Source organism: Podarcis vaucheri (genome assembly GCF_965113315.1).
Source record: "Podarcis vaucheri genome assembly, chromosome: 7".
Lineage (NCBI taxonomy): Eukaryota > Metazoa > Chordata > Lepidosauria > Squamata > Lacertidae > Podarcis > Podarcis vaucheri.
The window spans coordinates 50,895,032-50,905,894 of record NC_138765.1 but is presented as its reverse complement, the minus strand read 5'-3'; the positions used below and the strand labels follow the sequence as shown (position 1 = coordinate 50,905,894).

The 10,863-nt window shown below is 47.6% G+C and overlaps 2 protein-coding genes across 11 annotated transcripts in view; one reads left to right on the top strand and one right to left on the bottom strand.

The window, feature by feature from the left end:
* Window positions 1–279: 279 nt before the first annotated feature.
* Window positions 280–4,738, top strand: NQO1 (NAD(P)H quinone dehydrogenase 1). The gene is made up of 6 exons (XM_082229387.1): window positions 280–420; window positions 835–999; window positions 1,236–1,366; window positions 2,108–2,221; window positions 2,623–2,724; window positions 3,190–4,738. The coding sequence occupies exons 1-6, from the start codon at window positions 414–416 to the stop codon at window positions 3,496–3,498; spliced, it is 828 nt and encodes a 275-aa protein (XP_082085513.1). The 5' UTR covers window positions 280–413; the 3' UTR covers window positions 3,499–4,738.
* A 598-nt stretch (window positions 4,739–5,336) lies between these two features.
* NFAT5 (nuclear factor of activated T cells 5) overlaps window positions 5,337–10,863 on the bottom strand; it is a 64,732-nt gene continuing 59,205 nt past the window's right edge. For all 10 annotated transcript variants that reach the window (XM_082229275.1, XM_082229270.1, XM_082229273.1 and 7 more), the window contains one exon: window positions 5,337–10,114. The gene's annotated coding sequence lies outside the window, so the exon portion shown is untranslated. The remainder of the gene's footprint in view (window positions 10,115–10,863) is intronic.

Sequence of the window (10,863 nt, the reverse complement as noted above, 5' to 3'; positions counted from 1 at the left end):
GACGCTTGCCCCTAACAGCATGACAGCTAAATGGACCCTTCAGCGTCTATCTCTGAATGCCAGTGGCACAGATGACAGGAGGTTTTGCGTCTTCCTTTTCGGACATCTGGTGGTTGGTCACGGGGAGAAAGCGGGATGCTGGGCCGGAGGCGTGTCTTTAGATGGAGAGCTGCCAAATTAAGGGAGAAGTGCATGGGCTCTCGATGGCTCCTGGTCATGAGTTTCGCGATACAGAGGCAGTCTCCCTCGGGGCGAAGCCTTCCCCTCGGGGCACCAAGAGGCAACATGCTGGGTCTGGCCGGAGTGTGGTTTCCCCGCCCCAGTGACTCAGCAAATCCGCGCCGCCTCCTCCGCCTCTTATAAGACCCGCGGCGCCGACGGCTTAGTTCAACTGCTGCCCGGCTTGCATCGCCATGGCTGGTAAGTAGCTCGTCTCCTCGGCCCAGCCTTACTCTGGTGGGCCCTGAAATGCGCATCAGGCTGCCTCGCGGAGCCAAGCGGGCAGGTCGAAAAGAGGAAGGACGGGGGTGGGTGGGTGGGATCGAGTCGAGTCTCCAAGGCACAGGCTCCCCCTGCAGGAGTCCTTTCCCGCCTCGAGAGCGTCTCCCCTCGGGTTCCCCGAGGCCCTGCCGCAGCGCCGGCAGCAACTTGCAAGGAGGCGGGTGGCGCCCACCTGGCGGGCCCCCGAAAGGCAGGCAGGGGCCTGCGAGGCTGCGCTGCCCAGTGGTGGGAGGCGCCGAGGCGGGAGTCTGTCCGCCTCTGTTGCAGTCCCGGAGCTTTGGCCGCCCGAGGCGCCTTGCCTTGCCAGGCTCTGCCCTCCTGCTCTCCTTGCAGCTCGGCAGGCGCTGATCGTGCTGGCCCACCCGGAGCGGACATCCTTCAACTATGCCATGAAAGAGGCGGCTGTCGAGGCGCTGCAGAAGAGTGGGTGGAAGGTGACCGTCTCGGATCTCTACGCCATGCGCTTCAACCCGGTCCTCTCCCGGGACGACGTCACCGGTACATAGGTCTCTGGGTCCCTCTCGGTCCGCTAGGTGTGTTTGCACAGATTGGCGGCGGCGGCGCCAGCTCGGCTGGGTGGCTGGGAGGGGGCGCTTTCCCCAGCCTTCCTGCCTGGAGGAACTGTCGTCGGGGCGAGTACCCGGGACCTTTTGCCGCTCCTTTCCCGGAGCCCCCAGAGGCTCCGCCTCGCCTGCGTGCCTGGACCCACCCTTCCCCCTCTCCCCCTCCCTCAGGCAAGCCGAAGGACCCGCAGCACTTCAGCTACCCGGCCGAAACGGGGCTGGCATGGAAAGAAGGCCGCCTGAGCAGGGACATCGTAGAGGAGCAAAAAAAGCTGGACGCTGCCGATCTTGTCATCTTCCAGGTGGTTCCCAGATCATAGGACGCTAAGGAGTCAGACCACCTGGTCCATCAAGCCTAGGGTTGTTTAAGTGAACTGTTTCTCCAGGTTTTCAGGCATGAGTCTACCCCTTCTACAGCCCTTCTCCAACTATCATAGATGGGCACCGGCTTCCTGGGAGGGGATTTAGAGGGGGGTGACTTTTCACCTGCATCATAAGCCTCTTCTTGCCTTAGGCAAGAAGGCTTGTAGTGTTTGACCTGAGTGTGAATTTTGGCCATGAATCTTGCTGACCATGAACTCTGGAGAGGCAAATTTAGGAAGTCCTAATTCAGTAAAGAGGGTCGGAGCAACACTTTTAAAGCTCAGGCTTTAAAAATTGGATTCTGGCAAACATGGAAATTGTCCACATAGGGCCTGTACTTCACAGGGGGGAAACAATATGCTTCTAACCCCCTGAATCATAGAATCATAGAGTTGGAAGAGACCACAAGGGCCATCGAGTCCAACCCCCTGCCAAGCAGGAAACACCATCAGAGCACTCCTGACACATGGTTGTCAAGCCTCTGCTTAAAGACCTCCAAAGAAGGAGACTCCACCTGCTAGAGCTTGACATTGGAACAAAGTTCTGGAACTAGTGGTTCTAAGGGAATGCCATGGGCACTGAAGAGCTTTTTGGGAATGGTACCTGGACTCTAAAGTACCATGAAATGAATGTGCAACAAGGGCCTCAACCCTTATCCTATGGCTCTGCTTCTGTTGCAGTTCCCTCTCCAGTGGTTTGGTGTCCCGGCCATCTTGAAAGGGTGGTATGAGCGTGTCCTCACTGGTGGATTTGCCTACTCCTACAGTGCCATGTATGACCAGGGGCCCTTCAAGGTAGGTATGCAGTGGGGATTTGGTGGGAGTGAAGTCTTGCTGCTGCTGTAGCCGCCACCACCTTTCATTCTCTCCAACTGGCCAGTAGCTGCAGCCTGTCTGTTGTGCATTTGAGCCCTGCAGTCAGCCTTTTTGGTGCTCTGCATGAAACAATATGGCAGACTCTGGTGGTAGTGGGAAAAGACAGAGGATTCTGACAATGACCCTGCCTCTTGGTATTTTAGAGAAGGGTGTTCTGTGGGACAGAGAAGGTGCAGTTCCTTTCCTCCATATTGTGGCAAGATGATGATCAGCTGGGCTTTCACAATACTCTGCAAAATGACCCTTGTTCACTAGTTGCTCTCTGCATGACAGTGTCTCAGCTGCTGTGTAAAGCATAACTCATACTTGGTTACTTACAGAATAAGAAGACTCTACTTTCCTTCACCACTGGTGGGATGGGCTCCATGTACACCCCTGAAGGCATCAATGGGGACATCAACATCCTTCTTTGGCCAATACAGGTAACAAGGCAACATTTATTGTCAAACCCATAGCTATTTCTAAGAGAGTTTAAAAATTATTATTAAAAGGTGTAATACTTAAGTAGATGGTGCAAGCTTCTGCCTTACACAGAATTCTTACAGGTTCCTGTACTTGTCTGGTTTGAGAACCTTTGTGTAATCCAGAGGTTTACAATCCTGCATACCAACCACTTGGCGAGATGACTGTTTTTTCAAGAGCTGCAGTTTACTGAATCCTAGCAGAAAGCCCACATCCCTTGTGTGCAAAGTTGTAGACAAATTTTAGGTTTTTAAAATGAGTAAAAATGTCATAGCAGACATTTAGTATGGTAACAAAAACATATACTGTACTGGAAATGTCACTATAGATCTCTTTGTTGGTCCTGAACTTGTTCTAATTACATTCCTCCTGCACTATTTGAATATGTATTTGATTTGCAAATGTTCTTTCTTCCTACTCCCCAGAGTGGCACTCTCCATTTCTGTGGTTTCCAAGTCTTGGCACCCCAGATCGCTTTCAGTATTGGCCATACACCACCAGAGGCCCGCTCCCAAATCCTGGAGATGTGGAAGAAGAGATTGGCCACTATCTGGGAGGAGACGCCCCTCAGCTTTGCCCCAAGCAACAACTTTGATTTGAGCTTTGCTGGGGGCTTTCTTCTGAAGAAAGAGGTCCAGGAACAGCAAGAAGATAAAAAATATGGGCTGACAACTGGCCAGCATCTGGGAAAGCCACTCCTGCCTGATAATCAAGTCAAAGCCCAGCAGAAATAGCAAATTTTGTTGGTAAATTGGGACAAAAAAAGGCCTTTCTGTAGTAATGCTAGCAGTAAAAGTTTCCTACTTTCACTTTCTCTGGGTTCATAGGGTCCCTGTAGGGCAGACCTTCCCCAAACCGGCGTCCTTCTGCTGTGTTTGATTCCAGTCCCATCAGCCCAACAAGGATGATGGGAGTTGAAACCCAAACTACCTGGAAGCACACCAGATGGGAAAGCTGGTTGGGCACTCTACCATTAAAAACAGTTATACCTTGTGTATGTAATGCAAGGCATATACTCCACAATGGAGCCTGCATTATTACTGTTCTACTCTTTGCAGCCTTAAGATCCTAGCTTATAATCCACAGGTGGGCAACCACCACAGCCTTTCACATTCCTCTTTGCAGCCCCCATCTCAGCAAAGAGTACCACCATACTGCCTTGAGCAACAGAAGAGTTGGCAGGAAGGTCCAACCCTAGAGCAAAGTACTTAGAGCTTGGGTCTTGCACTTCTCCAAGTGCATATGCCTGGGGAGCATCATAGGTTGTATCCAATGTTAGTGCTACTTGGAGCAGACCCATTGAAAGTAAAAGGCATATCTAACTTAGGCACACTAATTTCAATGCATCTACACAGAGTAGAATGTAGTTGTATAGAACTGTATGGGTCTACCTGGCTGCTTTTTGTCAGCTCTTCCATTTCTTGTCATAGTAGCCTCAAGGTAGTGGGGGTGGGTGGATGGGTGGAGTACATTGCCTTTACTTCATTAGCAACCGCCAATCCAAAATGGATAAAACAAGGTACTTGGCAGTCAATACCACTTGCACCAGACTTGAGCTGCCAGAGGAGAGGTGCAGAGGCAATCTGTCTGAAGACAAAACAAGCCACAGATGCAGCTGGGAAGAGTGGTTAAAAAGACAACTGGGCTCCCACCTTCCCCAGCTGGAATCAGCCACAGCACAGGAAGGCAGGGGCAGAGTTCCCTGGCAATAAATGGTGCTCCAGGGGGTGGGGGGAAAAGTGTAATTAACTGGCGTGGAAGGTGAAGGGTTGCTTTAAATCCTCTTAGTTTACTTGCTGGTAGTAGGGATTAATACTACTTGAGATTTTTGTACTTTGGTAATAACTTTCACATGTACTAACAACAAAGCCAGGTGTTGCCTCTATTAGTCAGGTTTGTTAGAATGTCATGTAGATTTATACAAGTCTCTCTTGCGCCAGCAGAGAAATTTAGAATAAAATACTTTAAACCCTTCTCCTGCAGCCGTCTATTGAGTCAAGGGCCACATTTTGTGCTAGGCATTTATACAGTTTGAACCTATTACACCTGTTGGATTCTCTCATGACAGCACTGCTCAGAGGGGAACGGTGCCTGTTTGTGTCTCCATGAGAGGTGGTGAAGGGAGAAGCCTAAGTCTGCTGCTCTACTGTACACAGTAATATGGGACAAGCCAGCCCAGACATGGTGGGTTCTGCAAAGGAGGTATTTACACAAAGAAGGTTCTACCTTCCCATCAGTCCAGTGAAGGGACACCCCTCTCCACCTGATCCATATCCGCTGGTGGTGGCTTGCTTATTGGCCATAGAGCAAAAAGGGATGTATAGAATTGCAGGGTTGGAAGGGACCCTGAGGATCATCTAGTCCAAACCCCCTGCAATGCTGGAATATGCAGCTGCCTCATATGGGGATCAAACCTGCAACCCTGGTGTTACCAGCATCATGCCCTAACCAACTGAGCTATCATTAGTAAACTTGTAGCCAGTGTGCGCAGGGCTCAGCAGACAACACACTAGCCTTGCACTTCAGGACCAAGTGACTCCAAGATACTGAAAAGAATGGAGCACAGTAGCAATACACTGCAAAATGAAAACTTTCAAAGTTTTATTCTTGACTGCAGCTGTGTACAGAAATATAGTTGCAAGTATACAAATGTCCCAATAGAAGCAAAATATCTCTCTCTTAATATTCAACAAGTTATCACAGGATAGCTAAAAACAAATGCAAATGAGTCCCCCCCACCCCCTCCAATAGAATAAACAAAACCATTATCAGTGCTCTGAGAAACCCACCTACACAAGCCAGGGACACAAAATGCACAAGGGGCCATCTGAGGCTACATTCACATTGCAGGATATTGGAAAAGGCTGCTTGGTGGCTGGCTGGTCTTGAATGCTGTTCTAAGCAAGCATGGCAAGAAAGGGGAGGGGGAGGGAGTGTGTTAGGACTGCAGCGATATTAACAGGCCTAGCTCTGGGAGAAAACCTTCATTAGTTGCACACAAATTGCTGTTGGGACAGATGGGTGCAACAAGATTCTTGGTCTCAGCAGGTCCAAGCCCACACTGTTCAGAACAAAACCTTGCCCTGTCCAAATGGGACTTCATTCCAAACAAGCTGGACTCCATGGGCCACAGCCCCAATACAAAAGCTGCTGAAAAGAGGAAACAATGGACCCGATGACAGCCAAGCTACCTAAGGGCTTAAGGATCAAAGCGGCAGTGGTGGCAGGGACTGAAAGAAAACTGCAGTGGTGGCAGCAGCAGCATCCACATGGGCCATGTCTGGTGCAGAGGTCAGGGTTACACTCAAAAGTTATTTCAACGCAGGAAATCCTCTGCTATGAGCTCAAACAAGAGACCACCATTTTCTGAAGCAGTCACAAGCAGCCTGGACTGTCAAGAAGTTCGTTCTTCCTAACATTTAGTTTAAATCCTTTTTCTTGCAAAATGGACCTATTGGTTAACACTGAAGCCCTGGAGAAGAAAAAAAAAATTGCTCCCATGATCAAGAGTGACAGCCTCTCAAATACTTAGTGATGGTTATCAAATCTCCTCTTCGTTGTTTCTTGTGCAGCCTAAATATACCTAGTCCTTTCAACCTTTTCAAATGGGACGTGGCTATGACCAAGTTGCTCATTGCCAGGGTGGGCAAGACCAAATGAGGTACTTCCTGGCCTTTCAGGCTCTGCTCTGATGCAGTGTGCTAGAGGATTACTCAGGATAAGACACAAACACTTTCCTAGGCATGTTTGGAGTGGTGCACAAGAGGAGGAAGGAAAGCAAGTCAGGGATGCCTGAAAGGACAGCTCTCTCTTGACCATTAATATGCAGGGAGGGACCTGAAACCACAAGGGCTTTTATAGTTCTACAAAATCTGATTCCCAATGTGGCTTTATCCAGAGTGTTTGAGGAGGGAGTTGACCATAAAAATGATTGCTTCCTGTAGTTTGAAGCCCTTTGTGGTGGAAAGGCTCAGTTGGATTCTTGTGGACTGATGCAGAGGGTAAAATGAATGGGGACAACATGAGATCCAAATGCCATGTGGGGATCAAGAACACACAGGAAACAAGATGCACCTTGCAAGGCTCCTGAGGTCCCATCTCCATGAAACTCTAGAATGCAGGCCCCGCAAAACAAACAAAAAGGGTGTAGGAAAGTGCAGCACCAGCCAGCCACTGAGCAGACCTTTGTTCCAAAGACATACTTTTTTGTAACCAAATCACGTTAAAAATGCTGCACATTTAAATATTGACCTAAAATGGACCAAGAAAAAATAGAAATAAACCAACCCAAAAACCCATGTACATCACCATTTTGAACAGAGCAGCAGCAGGAGCCCTTTTAACAAACAGAACGCAGATGCCTGCGTTGTATGGCTGGAGTAATGTGGGGAGAAGTGACAAGAGGCAGCTCTGAGCAGGAAACTTGGTTCAATAGAGGATTGGTCCCTGGTGACTTAGTACTGTCCTCTGAGGACGGTCCTGATGCCACCGAAATGAACAAGACACAGCAGCGTACAAGTCAACCTGCTCCTACTCAACCCTCTCCACACACTTCTTCCCCATAAAGCTCCTGCCATGGCCTAGGACTAAGTGCCTCTTCCAGAAGACATAGGCAGCCCCAGGCCCAACTGCAGGATCCCCAGAAGTGAAAGCAAAAGCCGCTGGCTTGGTACATCCCTTTCTGCCTCCCCATTCATAGTTAGGCACATGGCTGCTCCTTCCCATCCTCAATACTCTTTCAGCAAATAAAAGAAACATAACATTGTAAGAGAAGCAAGCTCAATGCAGCTACAGACATCATGAAATGAGGAAAGAAGGTTCCAATTGTGAATTTGTAGTGTTGTTATAAATTAAAAAGCTAGCAATAAAATATTAGACATTAACCATGAGTGAACAGCTGAATGGCTCATGTCAAGGGACTCCCATGCAAAGGAAGATGCACATGTGTCACCTCCGCAGTGAAGCTGCCCTCACAGCCAGTCAGCACAGAGGCTGCCTGATTATATGAACGGCCAGAGATGAACCAATCACATCTGCTGCAAGAAGTACTCAAATACTTTGTGAAGACTTAACAACAACCCCCCTTCCCCTGGTTCCTAGATGCCATGTTGTGGGAAAACAGACAACAAAACTCACACATTTACCACAAAAATCTGTGGCAAAAAGAATATATGTGTGTGAATATATGTATATGTATATATATATTTATATATATATATATTATTTATGCCAATGTACTCACTCAGTACAAATAGCAAAATAGTTTATCATTTTCTAAATACAAAATAGAGCTTTCCAAAAAAATGAAACACACATTAGATATAAACCATCCAAAACCTGAACGATTGAAAACTGTATTCAAAATTAAATGACCTAGAGCAGGTCTCTTTCTGAAAAGTTCTCTTCATATCGGCAAAATAGCCTGTACTACTGAAAACATAACTCAAGCCTCTCAAAGAGAGACGGACAAACAGAACGAATCACTGACTGCAAACATCAGAGACGGACTGGCATTTAACAGGACAACAACAATAACAAAAAACAAGCACAACTCTACATAGCTCAAGGTGGAGCACAAGTTAGAAAAAAACACACAAGGGGTAGCCTAAAAAACCAGGTACAAGCTAAATTCTTCTCTACACAAAAGTAACAAAAATGAACACCAATGCTTACTAAAAAACACAACTCCCCAATGCCAACAAGAGTCACACACAACAGCTGTTGGGTGACAGACACCACACACAGCATTTGATGTGCAGGAAAGGAGGAGAGGGAAATAAAAATCCAGAAGAGGGAAACTGTAGCTATCCCTGGAGAGCACCTGAAATTGAGTTTGCCCCTTGGTGCTGACAGCACACAAGAGCATCTGCCTTTTAAGCCAAAATGGATGCAAATTCATCACCAGCATTTGCATTTTGAAAGAGTGACGTTACTTGTCTCGTATGAGCTAAAGGAGCTATGTAAGAACATAAGTAAAGCCTACTGGATCAGTTCAATGGCCCATCTAGTCCAGCGTCATGTTCTTACAGTGGCCAACCAGATACCTAGTCCACAAGCAGGACCTAGGTGCAATAGTACTCTGCCCACCTGCAATTCTCAGCAACTGGTATACAGAGGCACCCCTTCAAGCCCCGAGGGGAAGCTGCCAAATCCCCCTCCCCACATGTGAGTTTAAATTTAAGACTTCAAACCTGCACCAATTAGAAAAGGGGTGGAGGAGCAGAAACCAGCATGCCCAAAAATATTCTCTCACCCCTCCTCTACAGACCAAGGAGGTATCAGCCAGCTTGGTCATTACAGCCCCACTACAATGGACCTTCTGGTCTCCAAAAAACCTAATTCAGATTTGTACTGGTGGCAGCATATTTCACACAAGAGGAAAGAGACAGAAAAGGGATTAAGAGGAACAAAATTCAGCTTATGGCCTATCAAGGCAGGACTCAAGAGGGGGTCTATTGCTCAGCATAGCAAACTGCCCCCTTGTGAAAGGGGAGATGGGCAGAGCACCAGAGGCTCAGAAAAGTCCCTGTTTGAGCAGCCAATCTTCCAGCCTCCCAGGAAGCTGTAGTCACATTCTTGGGTATCACCCACTCCCCGCCCCTCGTGGCTTTAGGGGACTCTCTGCCAGTATATGCCACCTTCCTAGGTGCTAATTCACAGCTTTCTCCATACTGCTATGAAGCTGACAGCAGCTTCCATTTAACAAAGAGTCACTAATTCACACTGGTATGTTCAACACTTGGTAACTGCACCATTAAGCAATGACTGGCATGAGTGAAATGCATAATTGAGGACTGAACACTTGAATCACCTTCACCTCCCCCAAGCAACATTTTTCACTGGAAACCATTTACACCTGCAAATCAAGTGATTGAGTCTTCAAGTGATGAGCATAAATGTGTGAATCAACCATTTGTATATCCCAGTTATTTTAGGACACATATCCCTGTGTGCTTTGCAGCCTGTTCCAAGAGCTGTGAAGAAGAGCTGAAAGAGAGGAGCAGACACAGTCTCAGGTTCTTTCAGTCCCAAGCTGCAATGATAAATGAGCAGCTGCACTCTGCATCCCCACAGCTGGACTAGAGATGGGGGCAACTGTCCAAAGTAGAGCCTCTTTCGCCTCTTCCAGCTTCAAGAAGTCTCTCTCTGATGCTCTCACTCAGCAGCCGTTTCTCATCAGGCTTAGCATGGGTACTCTTCCAAAGTGATGGTGAAGGCTACATTTCCCCTTGGGTCCAAGGCCGCACTTTGACACAGGAAATTTAACTCCAAACATCCTAAATTCCAGAGTCACAAGAACGAAAGTCTTGCAAATCTGCTTGTCCATTACAGGATTTCTGAAGTTACAAGCTAAAAGAACACACAAAGACAAAAGTTAAGCGTAGTAAGAGCCTCATTCTTTCCCCCTAAAGCACTCTAATTAAACAGCATCCAACAGCTGGTTATTTCCCTCTATGCTGAAGTTACCAATGATGGCTTCTTTGAATGTAATATTACTGCCACCCATCAGTGAAATCTGACTGGGACTTGAAGAGGGGATGTATACTATGGAGTTGGAGTGTGAGAGAGCCCCTCCTAGCATTATGGCTTGGGGAGGGCCATGTGCTGCTGAGCTCTCTCTTGTAACTGCACCAGCAGCACAGAACCTGGTAGGATTTAACATCCTAAAATAATAAGATTTAATGCTGTTGTAAAGAAAGCTCCTAGACGCTAATGGCTGAAAGCATTGTTGCAGACAAGTGGATGACACTTTTATGTCTCAAGAGGCAGAGCAAGGATTCCAATCACTGCCAGTAGAAAAAGGATTATGTAAAAGCCCCTGTTTCCTTTGTAGAATTTATTCAGGCCAGAAAAATAAGGCTTTATTTCTGTGTGGAGTAAACACAGCTGACCATGCTGCCTTGGAACTGCATATTTCAGCCTTGAGCTGAAGTCAAGGCAAACGACCCCATATCCACCCTGGGATTTCTGAGCCATGTAATCAAGTTCAGTGAGGCCACTGCAAGTGTCCTAAGGGCCAGGAGAATGAGGGCTGTGAAGATCTATTTACTCTCAAGACAGGCACTAATTCTATTATCATTCTGGGGAAGCAGCAGAAA

Excerpts from the sequence above, each read along its gene's own strand:
- NQO1 (XM_082229387.1), top strand. Across the intron at positions 1,367-2,107 it reads CCGATCTTGTCATCTTCCAG|TTCCCTCTCCAGTGGTTTGG; the intron begins GTGGTTCCCAGA and ends CTTCTGTTGCAG. Across the intron at positions 2,725-3,189 it reads TCCTTCTTTGGCCAATACAG|AGTGGCACTCTCCATTTCTG; the intron begins GTAACAAGGCAA and ends CCTACTCCCCAG.